The sequence below is a fragment of the Pristis pectinata genome, chromosome 14 (assembly GCF_009764475.1).
Source record: "Pristis pectinata isolate sPriPec2 chromosome 14, sPriPec2.1.pri, whole genome shotgun sequence".
NCBI classification, from domain to species: domain Eukaryota; kingdom Metazoa; phylum Chordata; class Chondrichthyes; order Rhinopristiformes; family Pristidae; genus Pristis; species Pristis pectinata.
The window spans coordinates 2445152-2463311 of NC_067418.1; the positions used below are offsets into that span (position 1 = coordinate 2445152).

The window sequence follows — 18160 nt, forward strand, 5'->3', positions numbered from 1 at the left end:
CAGGCACCCTATCACTCTCGGTGTAATCAAAATAACCCTGCCCCACACATCTCCTTTAAACTTTCCCCCCTCAGCTTACATGCATGTCCTCTAGTATTTGACATTTCTAGCCAGGCAAAAGGACTGACTGCCTACCCTATCTCTGCCTCTCATAATTTTATAATCAGGTCTCCCCTGGACCTCCGACGCTCCAGAGGAAATGACCCAAGTCTGTCCAACCTCTCCTTGCAGCTAATACTCTCTAATCCAGGCAACGCCCTGGCGAACCTCTTCTGCACCCTCTCCAAAGCCTGCACATCCTTCCTGTAACGGGGCGACCAGAACTCCACACAGCGCTCCAAGTGCAGCCTGAGCAAAGTTTTATACAGCTGCAATGTGACTCCCTTACTCTTGTACTCAGTTCCCCGACCACTGAAGGCAAGCATATCTTACACCTTTCTCTCCACTCTGTCCACTTGTGTAGCCACTTTCGGGGAGCTATGGGCTTGGACCCCAAGGTCTCTCTGCACATCAAATGCTGTTAAGAGCAGGAGACAGACTAATTGAATTGCACTTTCAAAGAGCTAGCACAAGGTTGTTGTTCTCCTTAGCTCTGTTTAAAGTCTCTGTATACATTTTATTCACCAAACGTAGAAAGCAGCTGTAAATGTTCCCCCATTATAATCCAGCTCCATCCTTTATACCCTGATTCTAGCCAGGACTTTAAAGATGATTCCATATTGGTGTTTTCTGTCTCTCATGCCAGCGCAAATGGATTACAAAGCACGGTTGCTATTTATCTATTGTTAGAGCTCTGCTTTGATCAAATGGGAGTACAATTTGTCAAGGACACTCGGCTCTTCACTCGCTTTCAAAGGACATTCTTTCAATCTGCAAGTATTTGCAAATGTTATTGGTTTTCTTCAGAAGTCTTTTTAAACAGTTGATATGAAATCTCCCACAAATATATATCACACATGTATTAAAGTTTGTCATTCCTCGGTGAGTCAGTGTCATACAGCACTGGAGGCTATTCAGCCCATTGTATCTGTTCTAGCTCTTTGGAAGAGCTGTCCAATTAGTCCTCTCCCCGTGCACTCTCCCCCTTGCCCTGCTAATCCAGTTCCCTTTTGAAAGGTCCTTCCACCTGAAATGTCAATGCTGTTCCTCTCTCCACAGACACTGCCTGACCTGCTGTGTGTTTCCAGCATTTTCTGTTTTTTATTTCAAATTTCCAGCATCCAGAGTTTTTGATTGTCCTCTTTTGGAAGTTCCTGTTAGGTCTGCTCCCACTGTCTTTTTAGGAAGTGGGTCCCAGATCCCTGCGACTTGTTGATAGAAATAAGATCTCACCAACTCCCCTACGGAATGGGGAAAAGAACTTTGGTTCTTGATGACTTGAGGGCAGAGCTTGACAGGATTCCCAGTCGACAGACTTCCCTTACTAAACAACACTGAAGCTCTCCTTGATCTGGAGCAGTGTTGAGGGACAGGTGCCCAAAGTCTGCCCCTTATGAGGGTCATAGCTGTTACGATACCCACACAAGAATTTGGGAGGGACTCCAGAGCGGGGGTAGAGCGAATCCCCCAGCTCCAGCAAGTTCAGCTCTCCTGATGCTGGTGGGGGACAGAGTGTGGAGGACGCAGTAGGAGGCAGGTGGAGAAGTCCATGCAGGTCAGATAACCCTGGTCTCCGTGGGATTTGTCCCATTCTCTCTGTTTTCCTCTGCTCTTCCCCTGGAACCCTGCAGATTTCCCAAGGATTTACCTCCATGTACTGATGTACGGAATAGTCTGTCTGGACAGCACGCACACAGAAGCTTCTCACTGTATCCCGGTACATGTGACCAGCCACTCGATCAGAGGGCAATTAGGGATGGGTGAAAATTGCTGGCCTTGCCAGTGATGCCCAGATTCTGGGGGGTTGGGGGGAGAAATAAAACTGACAAAGGGTTCTTCACCTGAAGCATGACTGCTAGTTCTCTCTCCCACAGATGCTGCCTGACCACCTGGTATTTTCAGGTTTTATTTCAGATGTGCATTGTTTGCAGAGTTTGGCTTTTCTAAAACCTACAGTGGCTTTAGAAAATGAGGTTGCAGCTGAGGACAGCAGAACGCAAAGGCCTGTACAACAGATGTGGTTTGAAAGGAACCTCTCCCTTGCAGCGGAGCACACTCTCCGAGGCTTGTGTCCACCTTGAACCCACCGAGTGTTGGCATTGCACCTCGCCAGGGTTGCTGCTTTTGTCCCTAGAGTCCAAGGGACTGATATCCCCACATCGACACTTCTAATGATGCTGGCTGGTTTCATCATGTACCCCCTGCCCTTGATCCCAGGACCCTGCACTCATTGATCTGCACCAGCTCGTTCCAGCAATGCTGTCATTTTCCAATCCTTCCATGACCTCCACATCTCACTTACTCTGTAACCCACACTGACCCCTACACCTCTCACCGTCTCTGTAACCCCCTCTGGCCCCTACACTGCTCCCCGTCTCTGTAACCCCCTCCAGCCCCTACACCCCACTGTCTCTGTAACCCCCCCCTCCAGCCCCTACACCCCTCCCTGTCTCTGTAACCCCCTCTGGCCCCTACACTGCTCCCCATCTCTGTAACCCCCTCCAGCCCCTACACCCCTCCCTGTCTCTGTAACCCCCTCTGGCCCCTACACTGCTCCCCGTCTCTGTAACCCCCTCCAGCCCCTACACCCCTCCCTGTCTCTGTAACCCCCTCTGACCCCTACACCCCACCCTGTCTCTGTAACCCCCTCTGACCCCTACACTCTACTGTCTCTGTAACCCCCTCCAGCCCCTACACCCCTCCCTGTCTCTGTAACCCCCTCTGGCCCCTACACCCCTCCCTGTCTCTGTAACCCCCTCTGACCCCTACACCCCACTGTCTCTGTAACCCCCTCCAGCCCCTACACCCCTCCCTGTCTCTGTAACCCCCTCTGGCCCCTACACCCCACTGTCTCTGTAACCCCCTCTGACCCCTACACCCCACTGTCTCTGTAACCCCCTCCAGCCCCTACACCCCTCCCTGTCTCTGTAACCCCCTCTGACCCCTACACCCCACTGTCTCTGTAACCCCCTCCAGCCCCTACACCCCTCCCTGTCTCTGTAACCCCCTCCGGCCCCTACACCCCACTGTCTCTGTAACCCCCTCTGGCCCCTACACCCCTCCCTATCTCTGTAACCCCCTCTACCCCTCTGGTCCCTCTGTGCTCTAATTCTGACCCATCTCCCCACTGGGCGTGAACCTGTGGAACTCTCTCTAACCCCCTCGGTCTCGGCCTCTCTCTGCTCCTTTGACCAAGCAATCTCTCTCTGGACGGCGTGGCTTCTTGCTGCCCAGTTACCGTCGCTGTGAGGTCCTGCCAGTCGCTGCTGATTTCACCCTTCTGTCTGTTCCGTGTGCAGAGAAGCTGGAGGGAGAGAAATTAAATGTGGCGGAAGTGACACAGTCGGAGATCGCCCAGAAACAGAAACTACAGACTGTCCTTGAGAAGATCAACGAAACCCTCAAGTTACCACCGCGGAGTATCAAGTGGACGGTGGACAGTGAGTCTGCTGGGTCGGAGGGAGGGAAGGAGGGGTGTGGTGTGGCTGAGGGTTTGGTCTGCCCTGGAGCAACTTCGTGGGTGCATAAACAGCATCGACTTGTGGTGCCGAGTGAGGCAGCTCATCGCTGCACTCAGCAGGACCTGGACAGCATTCAGACACTGGCCGATACGTGGCAAGTAACGTTCATGCCACAAAATGATGAGGGGTATAGACAGAGTAAGTGCGAGTAGGCTCTTTCCACCTAGATTAGGAGAGATAAGTACGAGAGGACATGGCTTTAGGGTGAAAGGGGAACATTAGGGGGAACTTCTTCACTCAGAGAGTGGTGGGAGTGTGGAACGAGCTGCCATCTGATGTGGTAAATACCGGCTCACTCTTAAGTTTTAAGAATAAATTGGATACATGGACGGGAGAGGTCTGGAGGGTTATGGACTGGGTGCAGGTCAATGGGACTAGCGGAATAAAGTTTTGGCACAGACTAGAAGGGCCGAATGGCCTGTTTTCTGTGCTGTAGTGTTCTATGGTTCTAAAAGTACCGGGCAATGACCACCCCCAGCAAGAGAGGGTGTGAGCACCTTCTCTCAACATTCAGTGTCCACGTCATCACCAAATCTCCCAGCACTACATCTGCGAGGGTCACCCTCGTCCAGGGGCTGGGAACCTTGTGGTAAGTGACTCGACTTCCGACACTTCGAGGTCTTTCCACCACCCACTAGGGTGTGATGGGATGCTCTCCCCTTGCCTGGGCAAGTGCAGCGCCAACAGCTCTTCAGCTTTCATAAGTCGTGGGATCGAGTTTAAGAGCCGCGAGGTAATGATGCAGCTCTACAAAACACTGGTTAGACCACACTTAGAGTACTGTGTCCAATTCTGGTCGCCTCATTATAGGAAGGATGTGGAAGCATTGGAAAGGGTGCAGAGGAGATTTACCAGGATGCTGCCTGGTTTAGAGAGTATGGATTATGAAGAGAGACTAAGGGAGCTCGGGCTTTACTCTTTGGAGAGAAGGAGGATGAGGATATATACAAAATATTAAGAGGAATAGATAGAGTGGACAGCCAGCGCCTCTTTCCCAGGGCACCAATGCTCAATACAAGAGGGCATGGCTTTAAAGTAATGGGTGGGAAGTTCAAGGGAGACGTCAGAGGGAGGTTTTTCACCCAGAGAGTGGTTGGGGCATGGAATGCGCTGGCTGGGGCGGTGGTGGAGGCAGGTACATTGGTCAAGTTCAAGAGATTGCTAGATAAGCATATGGAGGAATTTAAAATAGAGGGATATGTGGGAGGAAGGGGTTAGATAGTCTTAGGTGAGGTTTAAAGATCGGCACAACATTGTGGGCCGAAGGGCCTGTATTGTTCTATGATAAGAAACTCAACACCATCCAGGACAGAGAGGCTCATCCCATTGGTTCCCCATCACCCAACCCCTCCACCGCTGGCACTCAGTGGCTGCAGTGTGTCCTGTCTGCAAAACACACTGCATTACTTCACCAGGCTACTCCCACAGCACCTCACGATCTCTTGACCTCTGCCAGCAAGAAGGACAATGGCAGTAGGTACAGAGAGACACCATCGCCTGCAGGTTCCCCTCACACCCCACCACGTCCTTCGTCGTCACTGGGTCTAAACCCTGGGACTCCCTCCTTGACAGCACTGTGGGAGCACCTTCACCAGAAGGATATCAGTAGTTAATATCTTGAGGTCCAAGTCCACAGCTCCCTGAAAGTGGCTGTACAGGTCAATAGGGTGGTAAAGAAGGTGTACGCCATGCCTGCCTTCAGTAGTCAAGGCACTGAGTTCAAGAGTCAGGAAGTCACGCTGCAGCTTTATAAAACTCCGGTTAGGCTGCATCTGGAGCATTGCACTCAGTTTTGGTCGCCCCCGTTATAGGAAGGATGTGGAGGCTTTGGAGGGGGTGCAGAAGAGGATTACCAGGACGCTGCCTGGATTAGAGGGCATGTGTTATAGGAGAGGTTGGGTTGTTTTCTCTGGAGCGGCAGAGACTGAGGGGAGACCTGATAGGAGTTTATAAAATTCTGAGAGGCATAGAGAGGGTAGACAGCCGGTATCTTTTCCCCAGGGTCGAAATGTCTAATACTAGAGGGCATGCATTTAAGATGAGGGGAGTAAGTTCAAAGGAGATGTGTGGGGCACATTTTTTACACAGAGAGTGGTGGGTGCCTGGAATGTGCTGCCAGGGGTGGGGGTGGAGACAGATACAATAGAGGTGTTTAGGAGGCTCTTAGATAGGCACGTGGATGTGCAGGGAATGGAGGGATACCGACATTGTGTAAGCAAAGGAATTAACTTAGTTAGCCATTTAATTACTAGTTTAATTAGTTTGGCACAACATTGTGGGCCGAAGGGCCTGTTCCCGTGCTGTATTGTTCTATGTTAAAGAGGGTGTCTCACTACCACCTTCTCTCGGGCAGTGAGAAGGTGAGGGATGGGCAGTAAATGCTGGTGTTATCAGTGATGATCATTTCAGTGGTGGTATAATAGGCTGAATGTCCTTCTTTTGGACTGTTTTATGGAATTGTCACACAGAAAGCAGCAGGTGAAGTCGTCAGTCTGTCAGGCAGATGCTAGTTATATCAATGGTTCTTCCAATCATTGTCAAAAGTCAAAGTCATAGTAACAGAAGAAAGGTTTTCATTTAAATAGCAACTGCCACATCCCTGGCATGTTCTCCTTAAAGTGCCTTGCAGTTTATGAAATACATTTGAAATGAAGCCACGTGCCAAGAATGGCAACAAGTGCATGCACAGCAAGAGCCCAGAAATATTTGGCAGGAGGAAAGGGTTCTCCCCTTCTTCCCAGCAGTACCTGAATGGTTCTCTGTGTGCGCCTGGGCACTGGATTTAACACCTCAGCTGTAGTCTAGGATCCTCCTTCAGTCCTGCACCAGATGGCCAACCTGGATTGTGTGTTGATGTCTCTGGAGTGGGGCTTGAACCCACAGACTTCAAGGCAAGAGGTGCTCACTGAGCCAAGACTGACCCCTCTGATGCCAGCAACAAATGTGTTCATGCCACTGTGTGAAATTCCTCTTTCCAAGAAGCGACGGTTAATAGAAATGTTTGTCTTTTTCAACCTAAAGCAATTTCACGGATGCATTTTGCCACTGATATCTCAGTGCTGTTCCAACACACTCGTGGTGCTGTTCTCTTCCACACACATTCTTGCCACAGAGTCATACAGCACGGAAGCAGGCCCTTCTGCCCAACTGGTCCATGCCGACCAAGGTGCCCCATCCAAGCTAGTCCCATTTACCGGCGTTTGGCCCATAACCTTCTAAACCTTTCCCGTCCATGGACCTGTCCAAGTGTTTTTTAAATGTTGTTAATGTACCTGCCTCTACCACTTCCTCTAAGATAAGATGTAAGATTTCTTTATTAGTCACATGAACATCAAAACACACAGTGAAATGCATCTTTTGCATAGAGTGTTCTGGGGGCAGCCCGCAAGTGTCACCACGCTTCTGGCGCCAACATAGCATGCCCACAACTTCCTAACCCGTACGTCTTTGGAATGTGGGAGGAAACCGGAGCACCCGGAGGAAACCCACGCAGACATGGGGAGAACGTACAAACTCCTTGCAGACAGTGGCGGGAATTGAACCCGGGTCACTGGCGCTGTAATAGCGTCACGCTAACCGCTACACTACTGTGCCTGCCCTGGCAGCTCATTCCATATATGGACCACCCTCTGTGTGGAAAAAGTTGCCCCTCAGGTTCCTATTAAATCTCTCCCCTCTCACCTTAAACCTGTGACCTCTAGTTCTTGATTCCCCAATCCCGGGAAAAAGATTGTCTGCATTTACCCAATCTGTGCCCCTCATGATTTTATACACCTCTGTAAGGTCACCCTTACGCTCCAAGGAATAAAATCCTAGCCTGCCCAACCTTTCCCTATAATCCAGTCCGTCAAGTCCTGGCAACATCCTCTGAAACCTTTTCTGCACTCTTTCCAGATTAAAGACATCTTTCCTATAACAGGATGACCAAAACTGAACACAATACTCCAGGTGCGGCCTCACCAACATCTTGTACAACTGCAACATCCCAACTTCTATACTCAATGCCCTGACTGATGAAGACCAACGTGCCAAAAGCTTTCTTCACCCTGTCTACCTGTGATGCCACTTTCAGGGAACCGTGTACCTGTACTCCTAGGTCCTCTGTTCAACATTCCCCAGGGCCTTACTGTTCACTGTGAAAGTCCTACCCTGGTTTGATTTGCCAAAATGCAACACCTCGCACGTATCTGAATTAAACTGCATTTGCCATTTCTTGGCCCAGCCTTTGCGAGTGAGATGGAGTGGAGTGCCGTGCTCTTTCATTTGATTGCTAACTTTTGTCTTTTCCCTGTGTTCAGATGTTCACATGAAGAGTCTGGTGGCAATTCTCCATCTCCTGGTGGCTGTCTCTCAGTATTTCAGGGCACCCATTCGGCTCCCTGATCACGTCTCTGTCCAAGTTGTGGTCGTCCAGGTAAGTGACCAAAAGCAAGGGAACCTCTCTGGAGTTCAGGTGGTAACCCCCCCTCACCCTCCCCAAAGTGTGGCGCCCACAACTGTACACAGCGGGGGCCCAGCCTGCAGTGTAACGATTTGCTTAACTTCCTTATATTTGCAGTAAGTGGTCCCACTTATTGGCGTGTCCCTCTTAACCCTCACCAATCTTTATCAATGCAGCACAGAAAGCATCCTATCCAGATGCATCACAGTTCAATGTGGCAACTGTTCTGCCTGAGATTGCAAGACACTGCAGAGAGTTATGAACACAGCCCAGTCCATCACAGAAACCAGCCTCCCCTCCGTGGACTCTGTCCACACTTCCCACTGCCTTGGGAAAGCAGCCAACATAGTCAAAGACCCCACCCACCCTGGACATTCTCTCTCCTCGGCAGGAGATACAAAAGCTTGAGAACACGTACCACCAGGCTCAAGGACAGCTTCTATCCCGCTGTTATCAGACTCTTGGACAGACCTCTCACATGCTAAAAGATGAACTCTTGATCTCCCAGTCTACCTCATTGTGGTCCTTGACTTTATTTGTCTGCCTGCACTGCACCTTCTCTGTAACTGTAACGCTACATTCTGCATTCTGTTTTCTTTCACTACCTTGATGTACTTACATGTGGCATGATCTGTCTACATGGCACGCAGGCAAGAGTTTTTCACTGTATCTCAGCAAGTGACAATAATAATAACCCCATTTGCATTCTTTACCACCTTGTTAATGAGCCTTGCCACAAAGCCTTATCCCTAGGCACCTCTGCACTTGCACCCCTACCACCTGAGTATTCCATTAGCTCAACTAAAGAGCAACACCTCAGACGTGTCCCCACTAAACGATCCTCCTTGTCCCTGCCCGTTGCTTCCTAAGGATGTGTGATAAAAAACTGAACTGTTGTCACTGGAGTTTAAAAAATGAGAGGTGCAATAGATGCTGAGAGGATATTTCCTCTGGTGGGGGTTTTGAGAACATAATGTCAGAATAAGGAGACACAGGAGACTGCAGGTGCTGCCATCCTGAGCTAAAAACAAGCTGCTGGTGAAACTCAGTGGGTCAAGCAGCGTCTGTGGAGGCAGTTTCAATACAGGATCCTAATGCAGGGTCTCGACTATTTCTTTCACCCACAGATGCTGCCTGACCTGCTGACATCCTCCAGGAGTTTTTTTGCTTCAAAATAAGGCGTGTAGGAGCCAGAGGGGGTTGCAGAGACAGGGAGGGGTGTAGATGTTGGGGGGTGGGGTGGGGTGGTTACAGACACAGAAGGGTTTAGGGGCTGAGGGGATTATGTAGATAGGGAGGGGTGTAGGAGTGGGAAGGGTTAACAGAGATAGGGAGGGGTGTAGGGGTGGGGGGGTTACAGAGACGGGGAGAGGTGTAGGAGTGGGAAGGGTTAATAGAGATAGGGAGGGGTGTAGGGGCTGGAAGGGTTACAGAGACGGAGGGGTGTAGGGGCAGGAGGGGTTAACAGAGATAAGGAGGGGTGTTGGGGCTGGAGGGGGTTACAGAGATGGTGGGGGGGTGTAGGGGCCAGAGGGGGTTACAGAGACGGTGGGGGGGTGTAGGGGCCAGAGGGGGTTACAGAGACAAGGAGGGGTGTAGGGGCAGGAGGGGTTACAGAGATGGGGGCGGTGTAAGGGCAGGAGGGGTTAACAGAGATAAGGAGGGGTGTTGGGGCTGGAGGGGGTTACAGAGATGGTGGGGTGGGTGTAGGGGCCAGAGGGGGTTCCAGAGACAAGGAGGGGTGTAGGGGTAGGAGGGGTTACAGAGACGGGGGCGGTATAAGGGCAGGAGGGGGTTACAGAGACAAAGATGGGTGTAGGGGCAGGAGGGGGTTACAGAGACGAGGAGGGGTGTAGGGGCAGGAGGGGTTACAGAGACGAGGAGGGGTGTAGGGGTAGGAAGGGTTACAGAGACGGGGGCGGTGTGAGGGCAGGAGGGGGTTACAGAGGGGGGCGGTGTAAGGGCAGGAGGGGGTTACAGAGATAGGGAGACAAATAAGTAAAGAAAGGTGAGAAGTTTGAATGGAGCCGTAGCTGGATTGGGAGACGGAGGGGATGTGAGCCTGGAGCGAGGGGTGAACGTGTCGTCCAAGTGAGGTGCTTGAGATGCCAGAGATTTGGATCTGCAACACTTTGGGTAGAATTAATGGTGCCGGGTCACTGGGCTCAGCTCCATGCGTCAGAGGGAGGGAACTGTATCGTGGAGGTTTAATTGAACCTGTTGTTGGAAGGGAAACCGATTTGAAACAAGCGGCTGGTCACTCCAATGCTTCTAAATTCATTTTATTCCCACAGAAAAGAGAGGGAATTCTCCAGTCTCGGCACATCCAGGAGGAAATCACAGGCAATATCGAGTATGTAAACACACTTGTCTCTGAGCTGCTGTGTAATGAACCACAGATGTCGGCTCTCCAAACACAACTGTCAATCTGGATTTCGTAATGTAGATGAAGGAGATCGGGAGCAGCCAGGGAAGCGAGCTGCTGCTCGAATCCACCGAGCCGGTCACAGCACCTGTGTCAGGGAACTGTGATGCAAAAGCATTCCCAACTTCCCTGAAAAGTCAGTCCCTGGAATCCTTTTCCAGAATACTTTTAGATTATATTTTAGTTTATTCCCTTTCTCCTGGAGCTCCCTCCAGTTACAGAGGCTGAATGTATTTCTAAAATTGGAGATTTAGTTCAGTTGCATTAAGCTGAAGCTTGCTGCCAATTTGCTTTAACTGATGCTGTCTGTGTGGAGTTTGCACGTTCTCCCTGTGACCGCGTGGGTTTCCCCCGGGTGCTGCGGTTTCCTCCCACATCCCAGAGACGTGCAGGTTGGTGGGTTAATTGGCTGCTGTAATTTACCCCTAGTGTGCAGGCAAGTGGTAAAATCTGGGAGTGTGGGGAGAATAAAATGGGATTCATGTGAATGGGCCATCAATGGTGCAGAGCCAGTGACTGAAGTCAAGGTCGAGTTTATTGTCAGATGCACAAGTCCATGTGCGCACAGCTGCAATGAAAAGCTTACTTGCAGCAGCATCACAGGCACGTAGCATCAGATAAGCAGCATTCACAAGAAAAACATAAATTATACACAATTTTTACAAGAACGAACACAATTTGAACAAAACAAAGTTCATTTTAGTTCAAGGTGTTCAAAGTGTTCATGGTGTTGCTAAGCTGTACTGATTAGGGTTTTGCTGGTTGGTTCAAGGAGATTGTTTCTGAAGGCACTGTTCCTGTGTTGTACAATTCTCACAGCCTTGCCTCCACACTCCAACAGATACTGCTAGAAGAATTCCTTTATTTAATTTATTCCCTTTCTGGGGAGCTACCCGAGTGTTGCTGGTTGCCCATTCCCATTAGCCTTTAAACTACCTGATGTGCCATTTGAACGTAACCAAATTGTCGTTTATTCTGTAAAGTCATTATTCAGTGTGCTATTGCTAACCCCTGCTTTCTGTTTACTCCCAGGGCTCTGTCGGGGAGGCACGGTAAGTGGTTGAAGGAGTGGCTGGCCTTATCATGTTGGTTAGTTGCAAATGTTGTCTTGTTTTTGCCATGCCTTCACTCATTGACATGCCCATTCACTGATACCTATGCACCTTACCGCGGTGAAGACACCCCAGCGCACATCTTCACTGGAGGTACTGCAGAGGTCATCCAGATCCTGGGATGATAACCCAGGGAATCGAGTCCAAATCCTATTAATAATCCAGATTTTGAAAACAACAGCAACTAGTTTTAGTGAAAGTACTGCCATGTCAGAAAAACCCATCAAGTTCACCAACGTCCTTGTGGGGAGGATATCTGCTGTCCTCACCCACTGGCCTGTATGTGACTCCAGTCCCACCAACGTGACTGGCTTATAAATGTCCTCTGAACTAGCCACTCCGTTCAGGGATGGACAGTAAATCTCATCAATGCACCGGTGATCCAAATCCCATTCCCGCAACTTTGCTTTGGACCTGGGCTCAAAGAATGACGGAAGAGGTTTGAGCGAAGTGGTCACCTTGTATCGTCAGAGCAGAGGTTGGATAGGCTGGGACTGTTTTCCCTAGAGTAAAGGAGGCTGAGCGGTGAGATGAGAGACGTAGGGTAGATGGTCAGTATTCCCCAGGGTAGGGGTGTCTAAAACTATAGAGCACAGGTTTAAGGTGAGAGGGAGGAGGTTTAAAGGGGACCTGAGGGGTTGGTATGGGGAGCAGTTGGTATCGGGAACGAGCTGCCAGAGGAAGTGGTGGAGGCAGGAACAGTAACAACGTTTAAGAGGCATCGGGACAGGCGCTTGAATGAGCAGAGCACAGAGGGATGTGGAATTAATGCAGGCAGGTGGGATTAGTAGAGGTTGGCATGGATGCGGTGGGCCGAAGGGTCTGTTTCCATGCTGTACGACTGTATGACTCTTGACTAAACTTTGACTTGGTTCTCTGAAAATGGGCAAAGTTATGCACAACCTGAAAACAAGTTTCTTGTTGGCTGTGGTACGATTCAAACTCGTGTCTCGATATCAGTGGTCCAGAACTCTGCTACTAGTCCAGTAACTTATCCGCTCCACTGCCATACCCCTGCTGTTGGTGGATGTTTCAGTGGCAATCAGGAGCCGTATGTCTGTAACGATCTAACCCTGCATGAGCCCTTCCTGTGTGACTCTAACATCTCTTTCAGAGCGAGATGCCTTCGACACGCTCTTCGATCACGCTCCAGACAAACTCAACGTTGTCAAAAAGGTTTGATATAACTTTGCTCTTTGTCTGCCGAGCGGCCCAGTGTGCAGTTGAGTGAAAACCTCCAATAAATGGGTGGTAAATGGATGCTGGTCCCCTGTCCATAGAATTGCCCCCATGTTGACTGGCATTTGTTTTATTTCAAAAGCAGAAGTTCTCAGAGTCCTCCCTGAACCCAACTGCATATTGTGTTCCTTTAAAATTCTCCGTAAAACCAACCACTTTGACCAAACCTTTGGCATCTGTTGTAAAGAAGTTAACCTCCTGTGTTTATTTTCCCTGGACCTGTGTAACTCCTGTCCCACCCCATCATACTTAACTCTGAATTGAGGTGGCCCCTGAGCCTCTGTTCCAGGAGGAGATCCATGCTCCTACCTCAGGGCATTTCATGCTGGTCACTGGTGCCCTCAGCTGCAAATGAACAGTTTCAAATGTTCCTCCGCTGGGCTGTAGAAGATAAACTTGCATCCTTTTCAGAACAGTTCTTGAGGTTTAGCACATTCTACATTTGAGAAAGGCCAAATGTTATTTATATGAGCTACAGAGAGATCTTGGGGTGAATGTCCACAGCTTTCTGAAAGTGGCCATGCCAAGTAGATAGGGTAGTAGAGAAGGCGTACGTCACGCTTGCCTTCATTGGCTGGGGTGTTGAGTATAAAAGTCGGGAATTCATGTTACAGCTGTATAAAACGTTGGTTAGACCACACGGAGTGTTGTGTGCTGTTCTGGTCGCCCCATTACAGGAAGGATGTGGAGGCTTTGGAGAGGGTGCAGAAGAGGTTCACCAGGATGCTGCCCGGATCAGAGGGTATGTGCTATAAGGAGAGGTTGGGCAAACTTGGGTTGTTTTCTCTGGAGCGGTGGGGGCTGAGGGGAGACCTGATAGAAGTTTATAAAATTATGAGAGGCAGAGATAGGGTAGACAGCCAGAGTCTTTGTCCAAGGGTGGAAATGTCAAATACGAGAGGGCATAGGTTTAAGATGAGAGGGGGAAAGTTTAAAGGGGATTTATAAAGTAATTTTTTTTACACACAGAGTGGTGGGTGCCTGGAACGTGCTGCCAGGGGAGGTGGTGGAACAGGGAACAGTACAGCACAGGGTCAGGCCCTTCGGCCCACAAAGTCTCTGCTGACCATGATGACAATCCAATCTAATCCCATCTGCCTGCGTTAGGTCCGTATCCCTCCCCTCGCTGCCTATTCATCTGTCGAAATGCCTCTTAAATGTTTCTATTGTATCTGCTTCCACCACTTTTTCTGAGAGTAGATACGACAGCAACGTGTAAGAGGCATTAAGACTGACACATGAACAGGTGGGGAATGGAGGGATATCAACCATTTTCAGGCAGATGTGCAGTTTAAATTGGCATCGGGATCAGCACAGATATGATGGGCTGAACGGCCTGTTTGCTGTGCTGTACTGTTCCATGTTCTGTGTTGTGAGACCACTGAGTGCAAGTGTTCAATGGTCTGGGCATCCTCATTGGTAAAACACCTGCCTGGACAAAGTATTATCAGTTACAAATTATCAGTATAATCAAAGACCCCACCCACCCCAGACATTCTCTCTTCTCCCCCCTCCCATCGAGCAGAAGATACAAAAGCCTGAAAGCACGTACCACCAGGCTCAACGACAGCTTCTATCCCACTGTTATAAGACTATTGAACGGTCCCTAGTACGATAAAATGGACTCTTGACCTCACAATCTACCTCATATTGACCTTGCACCTTATTGTCTGCCTGCACTGCACTTTCTCTGTACCTGTAACACTTTATTCTGCATTCTGTTATTGTTTTACCCTGTACTACCTCAATGCACTAATGTGATTGAATTAATCTCTATGAATGGTATGCAGGAGTTTTTCACTGTACCTCAGTACATGTGACAGTAATAAACCAATTCCAATTGTAATTGCAAAATTTGCTATTTATTTTCCTTAAAGAGTCACAATTTTTTTCCATTGTTGGATCCACTAATGGCCACCTTATGTCCCCTTGTAAACATAACAGTGCCTTTCTGGGCTTGGTCACCCGTGGGTTTGGGACCTGACTCCGTCTCGGGGATTTGTGTGATGACAACACTCCATGCACAGTCCACTTTGTGGAACAACTTGCGGTTGTTCCAGAAAGGCTAGGTGTTGAGCTTTTCACTGAGTATACCACACCCCATCTCTTCCCCCACAGTGCACCCTCTCGCCCATCCATCTGCCAAACCTCCACCCCTCCCAGATCCCTAGTATCCCACTTCATGACCCCCACTCACCAACCGGTTTCATTGGCTTTGTAACCAGACTGTTACAGCTGGCCACCATCCCACATTGAGAGTACCTAAACCTGGGTACAGCAGACCATTTAAATTGATAAATTGGTTTATTATTGTCAAATGTACTGAAGTACAGTGAAAAACTTGTCTTGGATACCATTCATACGGATCATTTCATCACATTAGTGCATTGAGGCAGTACAAGAGAAAACAAGGTAGCACAAGGGGAAGTCACGGTAGTGTAGCAGTTAGCGTGACACTATTACAGCGCCAGAGACACAGGTTCAATTCCGGCCAGTGTCTGTAAGGGGTTTTTACGTTCTCCCTGTGTCTGTGTAGGTTTCCTTCCACATTCCAAAGACGTACGGGTTAGGAAGTTGTGGGCATGCTATGTTGGCGCCAGAAGCTTGGCGGCACTTGTGGGCTGCCCCCAGAACACTCTACGCAAAAGATGCATTTCACTGTGTGTTTCAATGTACATGTGACTAATAAAGATATCTTATGTTATCTTATCTAAATAACAGAATGCAGAATAAAGTGTTACAGTTACAGAGAAAGTGCAATGCAGGCAGACAATAAGGTGCAAGGCCATAACGAGATAGATTGTGAGGTTAATAGTCCGTCTTATCGTACAAGGGAGCCATTCAATAGTCTTACCACAGCGGGATAGAAGCTGTCCTTGAGCCTGCTGGTACGTGCTTTCAGGCTTTTGTCTCTTCTGCCCGATGGGAGGGGGAAGAAGAGAGAATGTCCAGGGCGGGTGGGACCTTTGATTATGTTGGCTGCTTTACCGAGGCAGCGAGAAGTGAACATTGGTCTTTATTGCAACTATAAAAATAGTGGTCTCTGTGCTCTACTGTACAGATGTTGGTGAGACCACACCTGAAGCATTGTGCACAGCCTGGGTCTCATTCAAGGAGGATGTACTGGCGCTGGAGGCAGCTCCGAGACTCTTCACGGAGCTGATTTGCAGTAGGAGGGGTTGTTTCATGAGGAAATCTGAGCAGATTGGACCAATAGTGTCCTGAGGGGGGTCGACAGGGTGGATGCTGAAAGGGTGATTCCCCTGGAGGAGTATCTAAAATGGGGGGTATAGTCTCAAAATGAGGGGTCACAATTTCAGACAGTAAATATTGTGAGTTTTTGGAATCCTCTGTGGCAGCGAGCTCTGGAGGTGGAGTCCGTGAATATATTCAAGCACAAGATTTTTGGTCTCGGGGTATCAGTGGTTCTGGGAAACAGGCAGGGAGGTGAAGCCGAGGCCGCATGTTACTGAATGGCAGTGCAGGATCGAGGGGCTGAATGGCCTGCTTCTGTGTCACTGTTATAACATTGACAAACATGGCACTGTTGTGCATACAGCAGAGACCAGAAAACATCGCAAGATCACAAGACAAGGGAGCGGACTCGATGGACCATTCGGCCCATCGAGTCTGCTCCATGAGCTAAACTAGAACTATTCCTATCTAGCCCCAATTTCCGGCCTTAACCCCATATCCCTTGATACCTTGACTAATTAGATACCTAACGATCTCCTCAAACGCCACCAATGATCGGGTCTCCACAGCTGTACGTGGCAAAGAATTCCATAAATTCACGACCCTCTGGCTAAAGAAACTTCTCCTCGTTTCTGTTTTAAACCTGTACCCTCTAATTCTAAGACTGTGCCCTCTAGTCCTGGACTCACCCACCAAGGGAAGCAGCTTAACCACATCTACTCTGTCCAGTCCTTTCAACATTCGAAATGTTTCTATGAGGTCCCCTCTCATTCTTCTGTACTCCAGTGAGTACAGTCCAAGAGCCGACAAACACTCATCATATGTAAGCCCTTTCATTCCGGGAATCATCCTCGTAAATCTCCTCCGAACCCTCTCCAACATCAGCACATCTTTCCTAAGACAAGGGGCCCAAAACTGCACACAGTATTCCAAATGAGGTCTCGCACGTGCCCCATAGAGCCACAGAGCGCGATTGTCCGTGTCACGGAAGTTGTTAAATATTGTCCTGCAGGGTGAAAGTTCTCAAGCCCAGAGTGAACACTGCCCCCTCCCCACCTTGCCCGCCCCCCTCCCCCCTTGGACATCAGAGTACAGCCCCCCCTTCCCCTCCCCTCTCCCTGCCAACGCACACCTCCAGAGCAGGCTTGGCTTCCATCTCTAAAGCTGTTTGATTTCTCTCCACAGACACTGATTACGTTTGTGAACAAACATCTGAACAAACTGAATCTGGAAGTCACTGAGCTGGAAACCCAGGTGAGTGGACAGCAGGACTTGGCTGGTAGCACAAGCCTGATGAGCTGAATGGCCTCCCCAGCGGCTGGGAGACTTGAATAGCTCCTGGCCAAGGCCACCATTGCAGCCTCCCCTGCACCAGCCCAGTGATGGGTTGCGGGGTGTCCGCCTGTGAAGGACACACTGCTCCAAGGTGCACCAATGGGGCCAGAGCTTGTGTTGGTGATCTCCCTGTTCCAGGAGTTGGGCCTCGGTGGAAGTCCCTAGGACCGCTGACTCCGATTCCCTGAGCTTGGCTCAGTCATCGACAGCCGGGCACGCAACGCTCCGGTGACCGAGCTGAGCAAATCCGAGCAGTCACCATGGGAACACTCGCTCCATGGGGGCAAGTCCAACGTTAGAGGCTCGAGTGTAAACTCCAGCCTGCTGTTCACTCGTTCAATGCTGCCCTCTGATGGAGTGCTGAGGGAGGGTCGCACTGTGGGGGGGGCGGTGCTGAGGGAGGGTCACACTGTGGGGGGGCGGTACTGAAGGAGCACTATACCATTAGTTCTGCCGTCACTTGGATGGGACATTAGACCAAGTGAGAGCAGAACTAACAGCATTAAACCAAACCTCAGCAACTGAGTCTCAGCAGGGAGTTTTCTGTGACATTTTTCATGGGGCTGTATGTGGGATCTCACCATGTATACCTCACTGCAGCCTCGCCAACACCAATCGCACTTCCCTCGCCAGTAAAGCCTAGGTTGGTAAAACGCAAGTTCCTTCTTGTCCGGGGTTCTGTGCACACCATGTATCCCACCCCCTCCCACGTGGGCCTGGTTTTCCTGAACCACAGCCATTGGGGAGGGAGAGAGGACTGGAGTCCTGTGTTAGCCAGCTTGGACATAACGTT

At 49.8% G+C, this 18160-nt stretch overlaps 1 protein-coding gene across 1 annotated transcript in view; it reads left to right on the top strand.

Moving 5' to 3' along the window:
* The window catches only part of LOC127577673 (alpha-parvin), an 83240-nt gene that overhangs the window by 55862 nt on the left and 9218 nt on the right, over nucleotides 1–18160 (top strand). Inside the window, exons 5-10 of the mRNA XM_052029076.1 lie at nucleotides 3399–3539; nucleotides 7919–8034; nucleotides 10356–10414; nucleotides 11519–11538; nucleotides 12713–12774; nucleotides 17218–17286. Coding sequence (XP_051885036.1) covers nucleotides 3399–3539; nucleotides 7919–8034; nucleotides 10356–10414; nucleotides 11519–11538; nucleotides 12713–12774; nucleotides 17218–17286 — 467 coding nt within the window. The remainder of the gene's footprint in view (nucleotides 1–3398; nucleotides 3540–7918; nucleotides 8035–10355; nucleotides 10415–11518; nucleotides 11539–12712; nucleotides 12775–17217; nucleotides 17287–18160) is intronic.